Source organism: Cervus elaphus, chromosome 8, assembly GCF_910594005.1.
Source record: "Cervus elaphus chromosome 8, mCerEla1.1, whole genome shotgun sequence".
NCBI lineage: Eukaryota > Metazoa > Chordata > Mammalia > Artiodactyla > Cervidae > Cervus > Cervus elaphus.
The window spans coordinates 39,789,618-39,802,941 of NC_057822.1; the positions used below are offsets into that span (position 1 = coordinate 39,789,618).

Genomic DNA, 13,324 nt, shown 5'->3' on the forward strand with positions numbered 1-13,324 from the left:
CTGCCTTCCTGCTTTGCTGTCCTCAGTGTACTAGTTTACTCACATGTGTTTGTGTGTGAGCCTCTCCTCGTGATTTCAGGATGGTTGCTTCACTTAACACCTCCAGGTGTCGGCAACAAGAAAGTCAAGTGTGAGAAGACCAAGCAGCCAAACCCAGCTCCTTTTTTGTCAGTTTTGAATAACATCTTTATTATTACTATCATCAAAAATATTTTTTAAAAAATTTTATTGAGGAGAAGCCCTCTCTTCTCTATAGTTCCCTTCCCTATTCCCCAGAAGGTGATGAGTGTTCTTCAGGAAAATTTCCTTTTATAATAGATTTAGATGTATTTTCCAGTAATTACTTCTGTTCTATTTGTTAAGAACTCTTACAGATACTGAATCCCTTTTTCTATCTTTTCTGTCACTTTTTTCTTTATTCCTCTGTTCTTTTCCAGTTTGTTTTATATAATTTCCTATATACTTCTTGCTCCTGTATTTATAGTCATGTTTAATTTTGTCTTTTGTTGTTTCTGGAATGATGTTCATCTCTGCTTTGTTTCTCTTTTAGTTCTTGAATTTTCTGATGAAAATCCTCTATGATATTGTCTACTGTATAACTTCTCTGAGCTCTTTTTTAAAATATTTCATTTTCTTTGAGGCTGTTGAAAACTGTTTCTCATTTTTTAAGGCTATTGAACACTCTTCACATTTCCTTGGGAAACTCCTCTTAAGATGAGTATCTTCTTCTTTGTAGTATCTAGAAGTGATTTTCATGCTGATTCATTGATTGGGACCGGCTCTTTATCAAAGAATGGATGGGCAGGAGAGTGAACTGTAACAGTCTACAGCTTTACTTCTAATTTTTCTGTCCTCTACCATATCTGTAGTTTCTTTTGCACTTGGGATGCATTCCTTCTCAGTTTCTGATATTCAGGTAGTTACTGTGGTTTAAAGCAAAGCCCTTAAAGTATTCTGCATTGTGATCTGTGTCTGTTGCTTTCCCTACCTTTTCCTCCCTGTCTGGAACATAGAAACTAGATGGAAGAAGGTAGACATGGTACTTCAGCTTGATTTCTCATGTTAAACGTTGTATCATCTCAACCTCTGTGCACATTTTCTCCAGTTTTTTCTGGGACTTGTCCATAGTCATTCTGACTAAAGGATGTTTGGCTCAGGCTTTTATTCCCAGTGCTTCCTTATTGAAACTGTTTTATCTAATACTCATTTAGCTTTTTCACAGTAGCATTGGCAAGAGGTTTTTGAGTAAATCCGGTTTGTATGTATATCCATATGTTGACTAGCAAACCAGAATGTTCATCTTAGAACTAAAGCTTGGGACAGCGTATTGTAGATACAAATTTGGTTAGATTTAGTTACTTCTAATTTTTTTTTTTAATTCAAAGTTCTTTTTAAAAATAGGTCCTACAGGAAGCTAAAAAACCAATGGTGGTTTTAGGCAGTTCTGCACTCCAGAGAAATGATGGTGCAGCCATTCTTGCAGCTGTTTCCAACATTGCTCAAAAGGTTCGGACAAGTAGTGGTGTTACTGGGGATTGGAAAGTTATGAATATCCTTCATAGGTAAGTTGGATAGTTGTTTTGTAATCTGTAATTGTATGTATATGTGTTCCTGTACACTGTCACATTTATTTTTAAAACAAGTTAATATTTAGTGACATTATCTCAGTAGCAGATGTGAAATAGCAACTTTTATTTTGTGTGGGAAGAACCCAAGATAATAAATAATATTTAAAATATCTAAATTGTAGTAAGTGCCAGAAAAAATCTTGAAAATTTGTATCATGTTAATATGCTGTGGTTCAAAAATTGAAATAAGAATTTCCTCCTGTGATTATAAATTCTTTATAAAGTAGAATTGTTCTGAAAGTAGAACTATTGCAGTGAACAGGATAAACATTTTTGAGGCTTTTAATGCATATTGCCAACTTATTTTAGAAAGATTGTACCAATTTTGCCATTAGTGAATGAATTTCTCATTTCACACAATTCTTTCTACCTTAAGTGTTACTTTTCAAATCTTAAATTTGTTTAAAGATTGAAGGTAGACACTCAGTGGGCTTCCCCAGTTGCTCAGTGGTGAAAAAAATCCACCTGCAATTCAGGAGACTCAAAAAGGAGGTGCAGGCTTGATCCCTGGGTTGGGAAGACACCCCCCCCTCCCCCCACCCCAGAAAAAGGAAATGGCAATCCACTACAGTATTCTTGCCTGGAGAATCTATGGGGTCACAAAGAGTGGCACATGAGTGGGCAACTAAACAACAATAAAATAAACACTCCATGATAAGCAAATTTTTTTATTTTAAAAGTGTTCAAATGCATTCTTAAACATTCATTTCAGTGTTATATTTCCCCTTTAATTTGGCATCGTAGGTCATCATGTAAACATTTTTTTAAAACTTCGTATTTTTTAAATAGTTTATTTGCGTTGATCACCTCGGATCCTTTCTAGTGACAACTTTTAGAATAGAAAAGAGACTAGTTATTTTCTTATTTTTAATTCACTTTTGAACATATGTCTTTATTAATATTTTTTGTTTTTGTTTTTGTCCGAAAAACAATATCATAGTAACTTTTTAAGAAAAATTTCTGTGTGTCTAACAATGTCTTTATGGTTCCTTTTCACTGAGGACCACTTGGCTAAATACATAAATCACAGATTTTTTTTTTCCTTTAATACTCAGTATTTTTTTCACCCTTCCTTTAACATTTTAGAGAGGATCTCATCTAATCTGTTTTTTTGTGTGGTTTTTTGCCTCTGATAACCTGATTTTGTGTATGTATGTGTTCTTGTCTGCCTGCCCACTCTTTGGATTCCTAGAGGGACTTCCCTGGCAGTCCAGTGGGCAAGACTCCTTGCTTCCAGTGTAGGGGACACAGGTTCAATCCTTTGCCAGGAAACTTAAGATCCCATATGCTCCATAGTACAGCCTGGCCAGAAAAAAAAAAATTTACACTGGGATATAACTAAGTGACATTTGTTTGACATCTCCTTTGCCTGGGAATATCATAGAATTCTCCGTTTTCAAATTGAAAATTTTTGTTTTTTCATGTAAGTTCAGAAAAAGCCAGCTTGGCTACCTTTACATTGTTGTTTGCTCTCATGTGGAAGCTTCTATTTATTATGCACTGGTTGGCCCTTCAGACTTTTGTCTCTTCTTTCTCATAGTTTTTCTCACTTTTTTCCTGTGTTTAGGGAGAATTTCTTATTTATCTTCTGTCATTTGTGAGCTTTGATTATGGAGAGCACTAATGCCATTGTAATTTTTAATTGATTAGACTTGTTTTTTTAATTTCATTTCATTCTTACATAAGATTTCATTTTCATAAGAACAGCTTGTTTCAATGTAGTTTGTTAAGACATACCTTCTAATTCTTGTTGAGAACATGAAGAGTATTTATAAACCTTTTTAAAATTTCTTACAGTAAGTTTATTTCATAGTAAAGCATATTTTCTCATTCTTGAAGAATCTTTTAATCTGTAGTTTATCATTCTCAGAGGCAAACTTATGTTACCCGCTTTGTTTTCCAAAATGAGGCAGGCTCTGTCATGAGTTAGTCTGAGTCTGGTCAGATCTTTGCGAGACATCAAGGCTCAGAATGAGAGATGTTAAAAAAAAAAAAAATACTGTGTAGGTGGAGAGGCAGGAGGTGCTAAGTTTTGAAATTGGATTTAGGCAGTCTGAGTTTTCTGACGTTGTTCATTTTTAAGATAGACTTGGTTTTTCAGGATCCTTTGCATTTCATGTGACTTTTAGGATCAGCTTGTCAGTTTCTGCAGCTGTGAGTTTTGATAGGGATTGCATTAAATCTATATAGATCAGTTTGGGGAGTAATGCCATCTTCACAACATTAAGTCTTCCAATCCATGAACATAGGATGTCTTTCCATTTGTTATGGTCTTTAATTTCCTTTGGAGTTGTTTTGTAATTTTCATCATACAAATCTTACACTTCTTTTGTTAAATATTCTCAGAGTATTTTTATTCTTTTGATGTTCTATTAGAGAGTTTTACAGAGCAAGCAGCATCTAGTGGGAGTTTGTTTGATCTGCCCTCCTCCCTTAACAAATAGGTGAAGATCAGCTAGCTTTATTCATAGTAGGTTCTCAAAATGGCTACTATTTCTGTAAAGAAAATTGATAATACCTAACTAGAACAAAAACTGCCAAATGTTCGAAGTATAGTTACTTGAAACTTCTTTAAAAGATTTTTATCTGCTTGTGTAACAATAATATATATTCATTGAAAAAATTCCCTAAGGACATACACCAGTGTGCTAATTATAGTTTTCTCTGAATTACAGTTTTGTGAGTGGTATTTAAATTTTTCCTTTTAGGTTTTCAAAGTCTTCTAATTTTTCTCTAATAACTGTCTTTGACTCATCAAGTCTTACTGTATTGAATAAAAATCAACTTAAGACAATTGCGGTTGGCATAGTTTCCCAATTACTCCATTAAGTATCATGTCATGAAGAAACAGTGTCCTCAGCATCTTATTTCTTTGTTTGGCATTCTTAAAACAGTAAAAGACTGCTTTTTCCGATTTTGACATTTATTTCACATGGGTAAAAAAGATGAGGGAAGATCTTTGACAGCATCGAACAGAAAAAAGAGACTTGGTATTATTCAAGAATCACATTTAATTTTTTATAATGAAAACAGCAAGTATGCTAAAATCCCATAATTGTTTTACAGGATTGCAAGCCAAGTAGCTGCTTTGGACCTTGGCTATAAGCCTGGGGTGGAAGCAATTCGGAAGAATCCTCCCAAAATGCTGTTTCTCCTGGGAGCAGATGGAGGTTGTATCACTCGACAGGATTTGCCAAAGGATTGTTTCATTGTTTATCAAGGTTAGTAGCATCTGTGACATTAGAAACAGAAGAGAATGGTACATTTTGTATATTAGAAACTGCACGGCAGTATATTTAGTGTAATGAGTCTTTTCCATTTAAGAATTTCCCTATACGCTCACCAGTTTCAAAACAATATGTATTTTTATAGATTTTATATTTTTTAAAATAGGCTTTATTAGTTACATAGTTGCTATTGCTATTAAGAATTATCCCCTTACATTATTTAATAACAAAGAATTGGAAGAAAGCTAATGCCCCCAGTAACAGTAATTTAAATTATTAAATATTATATAGCATTAAATTCATTTTTAAAAGAATATTTAGTGTGATTATATATTCAAGGGCTAGCACTTTTATATAAACAGCGTAAAAATTAAAAAGTCATGAGTCCTTTGTTACATTTTTGCACTTCGTGCATGCATGCTCCGTCGTGTCTAACTCTTCTGCAACCCCATGGACTGTATGCAGCCCGCCAGGCTCCTCTGTCCATGGGGATTCTCCAGACAGGAGTACTGTAGTGGGCTGCCACGCCCTTCTCCAGGGGATCTTCGCAACCCAGGGATCAAACCCAGGTCTCCTGCATTGCAGGAGGATTCTTTACCGCCTAAACCACCAAAGAAGCCCAAGAATACTGGAGTGGGTAGTCTATCCCTTCTGCAGGGGATCTTTCCCACCCAGGAGTCGAACTGGGGTGTCCTGCATTGCAGGTGGATTCTTTACCAGCTGAGCCACCAGGGAAGCCTTGTTTCATACAGAAACAGCATTAACTTATAATAGGCTTTTTATTGCCATGCTGCATAAAAAGCATTATGTAATATTTTTTTTGATAAATTAAACCAAAATGCATAAACTAAAATCCTGTCCTAGTTCTATCCAGGGATAATCATTGATGATGTTTTAGATATGCATGCTTCATACATATTTCTGTACATATACAAAAGTACATAAATGAGATCAAAGTTTATATATTGTTCTATAGCTTTCTTTTACTTAACCAAAGTTTCTTTTTTCTTCTAACACTTTAGTTAATGAGTGATAGTCTTTTTTTTTTTTTTTTTCATTTATTTTTATTAGTTGGAGGCTAATTACTTTACAGTATTGTAGTGGTTTTTGTCATGCATTGACATGAATCAGCCATGGATTTACATGTATTCCCCATCCCGATCCCCCCTCCCTGAGTGATAGTCTTTAGCATACTGTTTTCTGTAATCTTCTCTTCATGCTCTTTTTAGTATTATTCCTGTCATGCCCCTGTTGCATACTTGTTCCTGCACCATTTCAGTTTACTTTACCAAATCTCACTAGCAGACATCTGAGCATTTCCACTTTGTAACCATCAAGTGAGATAATATACCTAGTTGCCCATTAGTTATGTATGTGTGGTATTATGTATTTGTGTATTTGCAAAAATTGATCTGGTAAGATACATACCAAAGGCTTTAACAGGACCTTTTTTTGGAGAAGGGAGTTTAACTGTGGACCCAGTGGGCTTTAATTTTTATTCCATATACTCAATACTGCATCGTTTTAATTTTTTAACAGTAAATTTTTAAACACGTCATAAAATGGAATTTTAACACTTATAAAAATGAAATTTTAAAAGGATATCTACTGTGTTCATGTTTAGTACATAATCAATTTTGTGCTAAAATGTGGTTTGCCATTTTCCATCTTTTTCACAGGACATCATGGCGACGTGGGAGCTCCTATAGCTGATGTTATTCTCCCTGGTGCTGCTTACACAGAGAAGTCTGCTACTTATGTTAATACTGAGGGCCGAGCTCAGCAGACAAAAGTAGCAGTGACGCCTCCCGGCTTGGCAAGAGAAGACTGGAAAATTATAAGAGCCCTTTCTGAGGTATTTGTCCTTAGTGATGCTGCTAGTAGGATGTTTGATATGTTACCTTGTCAGAATGATTTCCATAGTCAAGGGGGATGCAAGTCTGAAATGCAGAGATGGTTTAAACAATCTGTAGGAAAAACATGAGAAACCCCAACAGGGGTTTGGGAATTCCCTGGTGGTCCAGTGGTTAGGACTCTGCGCGTTTACGGAAGCGCTGGTTTAATCCCTGGTCAGAGAACTGAGATCCCACAGGCTATGTGACTTGGCCAAAAAAAAAAAGAAAATGGGAATTTGAAATTGGTGTTTTTTATTTTTGACCTGTCTTTTGCCTTAAAAGACTCTTATTATAAAAAGAAGCATCATGAGATTTAAAGTAATAATATACAGTTGTCTATAAACCTTGTATATGAGCAATAACAGGTTAGCTGAAATATTCAGATTTAGCAAAGCATTTATTTCATAATCATTCTGATTTCTAAAAATAAACTACTAATGTGTTGACAGCTACTTATGAATTAGATGAATATTCTAATATTCCCCACTTAACCACTTGCTTAATATACATGCAAATGGACACCAGTATATTTTTCATACTAGTACTGCCTTATTTTACCATAGTTGCGGCGATGTATTACTTGAAATTCATAAGTATAAATGCTTTGGAACCTGTTACGTTATAGATCGCAGGTATGACTCTTCCATATGATACTTTGGATCAAGTGAGAAACAGATTGGAAGAAGTCTCTCCTAATCTTGTTCGATATGATGATGTTGAAGGAGCTAATTATTTCCAGCAAGCAAGTGAGCTTTCCAAGGTAAAAACTTGTCTATTTGCAGTTTTCATAATCATGTATCCTCTGGTCTATCAGTACTAGTTTTCAATACTATTACTGATCTCTTATTCCTTTTTGCAGCTAGTGAACCAACAGCTTCTTGCTGATCCACTTGTTCCACCTCAGCTAACAATAAAAGACTTCTACATGACAGGTATGCAGTTGTTAGCATGACTGCCATAAGGGGAAGGTGGGAAGGAATATAATCATCTAATTTAGTGTTATGATTCTCACCTGCTAGTGGTAGTATTTGGTGTGTCTAATCTCACAAGATTTTTCAAATATCAAACTAATATAACTATATATTCTGATTTTACTCGAATTTGTTTTCTTTCTGAAATGTAAGTAGAGTTTGAAAATCCAGTAAGAATTAGCAGGTTTTAAATAAAAACTTTTACTATTATATGTAGAATTACTATACAGCAATATGGGGATAACTTTCTGAGTGACAAAAAACTGAAGGTTTTTCTGAGAATTACAGTAAAAGAATGAAAACACTAAAATGTGAAACGTGCTAAATGGTGCTTCTGATATAAATTGTTAAGAATATTCTTAAGGAATGCAGACTGACCTACAGATTTTATAACACATGATAGAACATCTAGGTTATGAGGTAGTTGATAGACATTTTAAAACAATTTTCTGTCTAAAGCAGATAGATATTTTTTTAAGTTTTTGGTACAGTTTGTATCTAAGATTGTTTTTAATAGGATTTTTAGTTATATTGTAAAAGTTATGTTCATTGTAGAATACTTACCTAAGGCCACCATAGCAAGGGAAAAACACTACCATCCCAGAAATAACTATATTTATGTTTAACATGTTGGCCAGTCAGTCAGGGATATACACATATATTTATTTAAATATAAATGAGATTATTCATTTACCCTGGGAGGGAGGGTTTGTATGGCTTTATCAAAATATAATTCACATACCATAAAATTCAACCATAAAGTATATGATTTATGGATTTTAGTACACTGTTCTGTAACCTTTTTTTCAATAACAGTATATATGCATATTATTTTCCTGTTGTTAATTCAACACTTTTCTATAATATTCTTAATGGTTGCATACTGGCCCTTTGTATGGCTATATATAATTATTTAATCATTCCTATGAGTACTTATTAAAACCATTTAGCTGTTAACGGGGCTTATATTCTGAATTTATCAGTTGATTTTTACAATATTTACATATTGTTGCATAGACTTTTATAGTCCTTTTGTTGTTTGTGGTTCCTGAATATGCGCAATAGGAAAGTTTTACTGTGTGCCTCTGTTGAAGTTATATAATCAAAATGCACATTTTCTTGATATCTTTCAGATTCAATTAGCAGAGCCTCACAGACAATGGCTAAATGTGTCAAAGCTGTTACAGAGGGTGCCCATGCAGTAGAAGAACCATCCATATGCTGAAACATCTACTGAGGCCCAGCTAGTTAATGGACAGTTTTGTTGGCACGATCTCTTGAAGGTGTATCTCTTTAAAAAATAATCTTGATGTAATATTTAAGGTTCTGCCATGCTTTATTTGAAAATGATACTGCAATTATCAGAGAACCTTGAGGTTTCAAAACAATTATGTGTTGAGTGTAAATGTTAAATAGTTTAATAAACATTATATAGAGGCTTTTCATGTAAAAGCACTGATAATCTTTGTGACATAAAAAAGAAAATCCTTAAAATATGAATTTTTTTATCTTTGTTGATCACTTACGCTTGTAAAATGGATAAAATAAGAATAGCTTCCATTGCTCCTGTTTTATCCTAGCGCTAAAGAAAAGTATTCTGTCAAACTGGGTAAATAGCAAATATATATATAATACAATCATACATCAGGTATGTATCTTGGACAACTCTAATAATAATCGTAATAATAATAGCTTAATGATTATTCAGGACTTTCTGTGTACTAAGCACTCTGGCTTTACATGCATCATCTTGTTTTATCCTTGTTACATCCGTATAAGACAGTAGTATCTCATATTACAGGTGAAGAAACTGAAGCCCAGAGATACTGGGTAGTTTGCCTGAGTTCACAGCAAAAAAAGTCATAGAATCAAACCTGGTTCTCTGACTTCAAATTCAAAGCCCATTATTCTTAAGTGTTGGATATAATTTCCTCTCATTAATACAGATTCTGTATGTTGTTACCTCTAAGAATTGGTATTGAGAAGCTTAATGGATAACACATTTTTCTGTTTTCTTCTTAAATCTGTTTATACAATATAATGTCATGGTGATTTATGTGATTTTTTCCTTTGTATAATAGATTGCACACACATCCCTTGGAATGAGTGAGGTCTCAAGAAATATAATTTAGGTTCTCATTGATGTTCCATATTTATTATATTAACACCATCTGTAGTATTTAAGTCAGCTAAATTACACCAGTAATAAAAGACAAAACAGCTTTCATAATTTTCAATTGTCCAAAAAAAAGTAAAAAACTTAGAAGTAATCTAGGAGATGATCAATGCTGTATTAATTCTTTTCAGAATCTTATGTTCATAATCATTTATTTTATAATCCTTATTCCTTTTTGTTTTCACCAAAGATTTATTAGCCCAACTACAGGTTGCAATTTTACTGATATGAGAAAAGGTAAAATTTTTAGAATATAGTTTGTCATCTTCAAAAATTCTTCAAAATTTGTCACCCATAACAGCCTTTTCAGAATTATTTTATTCATTTCAGTCGTAAAGTTGTGTACTTTGTTTTAAATTCTCAGTTGCCTAAAATATAACTTCTTACTGAAAGACTTTGAATTTAATACAAACTCCTTCTCTCTCTCTACCCTTCTTACCCCTTAGCCTGTTGCTGACCTCATAGGGGCAAACACTTGCGGTTTTTTATTTTACACAATACTCTTCAGTGAATGAGTATAGACTTCATAGGATTCTTGGTGAGGGAATGTTGCAGTCAGATGGAGAAATGGTGATATGACTAAGATGGTCCAGGATCCTAGGGCTGCCATCTAGGCAGCATGCGTGGAACTTGTAATTTCATAAAGAATATCTTGTCTGGGCTAAGTAGTACTCATTAAAATTTGTTGGTTTTGCATAAAGTAAATATGAAAGTCTGTCCCATGAGCACCTATCAGTCACTTAATACAAAATATTAAGGTTGAAAAGTGAAAGTGTTAGTCGTTCAACAGTGTCCGTCTGTTTGCTACCCCCTGGACTGTAGCCCGCCGGGCTCCTTTGTCCATGGAATTCTCCAGGCAAGAATACTGGAGTGGGTAGCATTCCCTTCTCCCTTCTCTCACATTGCAAGCAAATTCTTTACCATCTGAGCCACCAGGGAAGAGCCCATATTTAGGTTATTGTGAGCATAAACATTGAAGATGGTTGCAAGACTTTGTGAAGAATGGATCCAGATAGAAGAAAAATATGAATAGATAAGAAGAATAACACTGTTGATGGAATTTTGATTCTAAGCAATGAGGGAGTCAACAATGAAAAAACTACAAAGAATTAAGGCCAAGTCCTTTTAGGTGAAGATGGCAATCTGGAAAGACCCTGGAGAGAAGACCACTAATATGTGCCATTAGAGCTTTAAGTACATTATGTCTAGTTAAAGCCATGCTAACAATCGGTATTAAGACCCAAGAAATATCAAATAACTTGCCCATTTTTACCCAGTTAAAGACTAAAGGCAAAAATGTTTAACTAGAGATATTTTTACTGTTCCATTTTGCCTCAAAAAATGTGGACAATTAATCGATATACAGGAAAAATCTTAAAAGCCTTAACTCCATGCAGAATGCCCCTCAAATTTATTGTGAATTGTATTATAATGAATACATTAATAAAAAGCATTAATAATACTCAGTATGCAATAGTTTACTATTGTTTGTTGCTGAGTTATTTAAACACCGTTTCTTGCCAGGTCAGACAAATCTTGTTCAACTTTGGAAATGTTACTTAGAAAAATTGAAGATTGTTTCATCATCTGTAAAATGATAAAAATTCTAATGATTGTACCTACTTTGAATCTCACAGTGTTGTAATGAGGATAAGTTAGAAAGTCTTCTTAGCCTATTTCTTGACATATAGTAAATGTTCAGTGTGGTTAATAACTGAGAACCATCATTATAGGGAAAGGGTGTGTTCAAAATTTTGCTGAGTTTCAGGAAGTTGCAGCTAACCATCCATGGGAGTCCTTGAAGTCCCCATTCTAAGTGAACCAAGTGAAAAACTCAATTCTGTTAATTGTGAGGGAAAGTCAAGCCTAATATAACCTCTAGCTTCTGTTTTCCTAAAGAAAACTATTTATTTAATTCAAGAGAATTGAATGACTTGCCCAAGGTCAGTCCAATCAGCAGAATACTGCTACTACAAACTATCCACCAGGGTTGTGAAGATTAATTTATTATGCAGAATTCTGCAGATTTTGATGGAATTTTTATTAGAATAAGACTTACTGAATCTGTTGAATTCTAACCCTTAAAAGAGATTATTCTGAAAGCAAAAATATAAAGCAGTGCTATCAGAAGAGGGAAAACTATGCTGATAGAAAGGGTACAGGAGAAGTGTGAGAGCTATTGATGTGCATAAAAGGGGACAGGAGGATTTTTTTGCTAGCATAAGCCTTTGGCTGATATAAACTGTCAGCTTTATTGTTGCCCAAACAAATTAACTCCACCATGATTCAAGTTCCCAAGGAGAGAGGAACTGAGGCAACTTAGCAACCAAAGCAGTGATAAGAGGTAAAGTTTGCTTTGTTTTTTTTTTTTATGTTAACAATGTCATTCATGACCACTGTTAAAATGTCACTAGCAAAACCATTACAAATGCCTGTTACCAAAGGCCCAGTGTGGCTGGGAGAGAGTTCAAGCAGAAATAAATGATACGCATAGGTATGACAATTCTTTAGGACATTTTGTAAGGCTAATCCTACCTTATAGCTAGACCATAGGTTTGTGATTGACCCAACTTTTGGAAACAAGTACTCTTCATGAAAAAAAATGAACCTTGATAAAGACTTTTTGAAGCCAAAAAGATTAAAGATTTAATTACCTATAACTGATCTTCAAACTGTGATTGATGTTCAGAATCTTTGACATCTTTATATTTTAAAATAAAATGAAAAATATATGTGGGCGTTGAAAAATAGGGTAAAATGCATGGTCTTGGAGTAGTGATTATATTTAACTTGAATTGGTTTGTAAAGAGATCATAAGATGAATAACAATTTCCTTCTTGAAAGAAAGTGAAAGTGAAGTGTTAATCACTTAGTCATGTCCGACTTTGCAAGCCCGTGGACTGCAGCCCTCCAGGACCATCTGTCCATGGGATTCTCCAGGCAAGAATATTGGAATGGGTTGTCATTTCCTTCTGTAGAGTACCTTCCCTATCCAGGGATTGAACCAGGGTCTCCCACGTTGCAGATGGATTTGTTTACCTTCTGAGCCATTTCCTTCTTAGACATGTATTTTCGAATCTGAAAAGGACTATAGGAAAAAATCTAGCATTACACATGCGTTTGATAATTACGGAATTGGAGGCCAAAGAGAATAAGGGGTAAATTAGGGAGAGGTTTTGTGATTTGAACCAGCCCTCTGACTGCTGGTTCAGTGACATCTCAAAGCCTTCAATTCAGCTCCAACATTTATTTAGCATTTGCAGAGTATCTGCTGTGTGTGAGGTATAATAAGTACTTGGACTACAAGAGACATACATACATTTTTATTGTATGTATTGTAAACATGTTTATTATGTGTGAAAAGCATCTTAGATGCAACTACCTCAGGGTAGTTGAACTAGTCTGAGGAAAACAGCTTAAAGAAAAG

The 13,324-nt window shown here is 34.3% G+C and overlaps 1 protein-coding gene across 3 annotated transcripts in view; it reads left to right on the plus strand.

The window, feature by feature from the left end:
* Positions 1-12,561, plus strand: part of NDUFS1 (NADH:ubiquinone oxidoreductase core subunit S1) — a 32,108-nt gene extending 19,547 nt beyond the window's left edge. For all 3 annotated transcript variants that reach the window (XM_043910284.1, XM_043910285.1, XM_043910286.1), the window contains exons 14-19: positions 1,402-1,562; positions 4,695-4,849; positions 6,535-6,710; positions 7,376-7,510; positions 7,610-7,682; positions 8,855-12,561. In XM_043910284.1, the coding sequence (XP_043766219.1) occupies positions 1,402-1,562; positions 4,695-4,849; positions 6,535-6,710; positions 7,376-7,510; positions 7,610-7,682; positions 8,855-8,946 (792 nt within the window). In that variant the 3' untranslated portion in view covers positions 8,947-12,561. The remainder of the gene's footprint in view (positions 1-1,401; positions 1,563-4,694; positions 4,850-6,534; positions 6,711-7,375; positions 7,511-7,609; positions 7,683-8,854) is intronic.
* Positions 12,562-13,324: the final 763 nt, after the last annotated feature.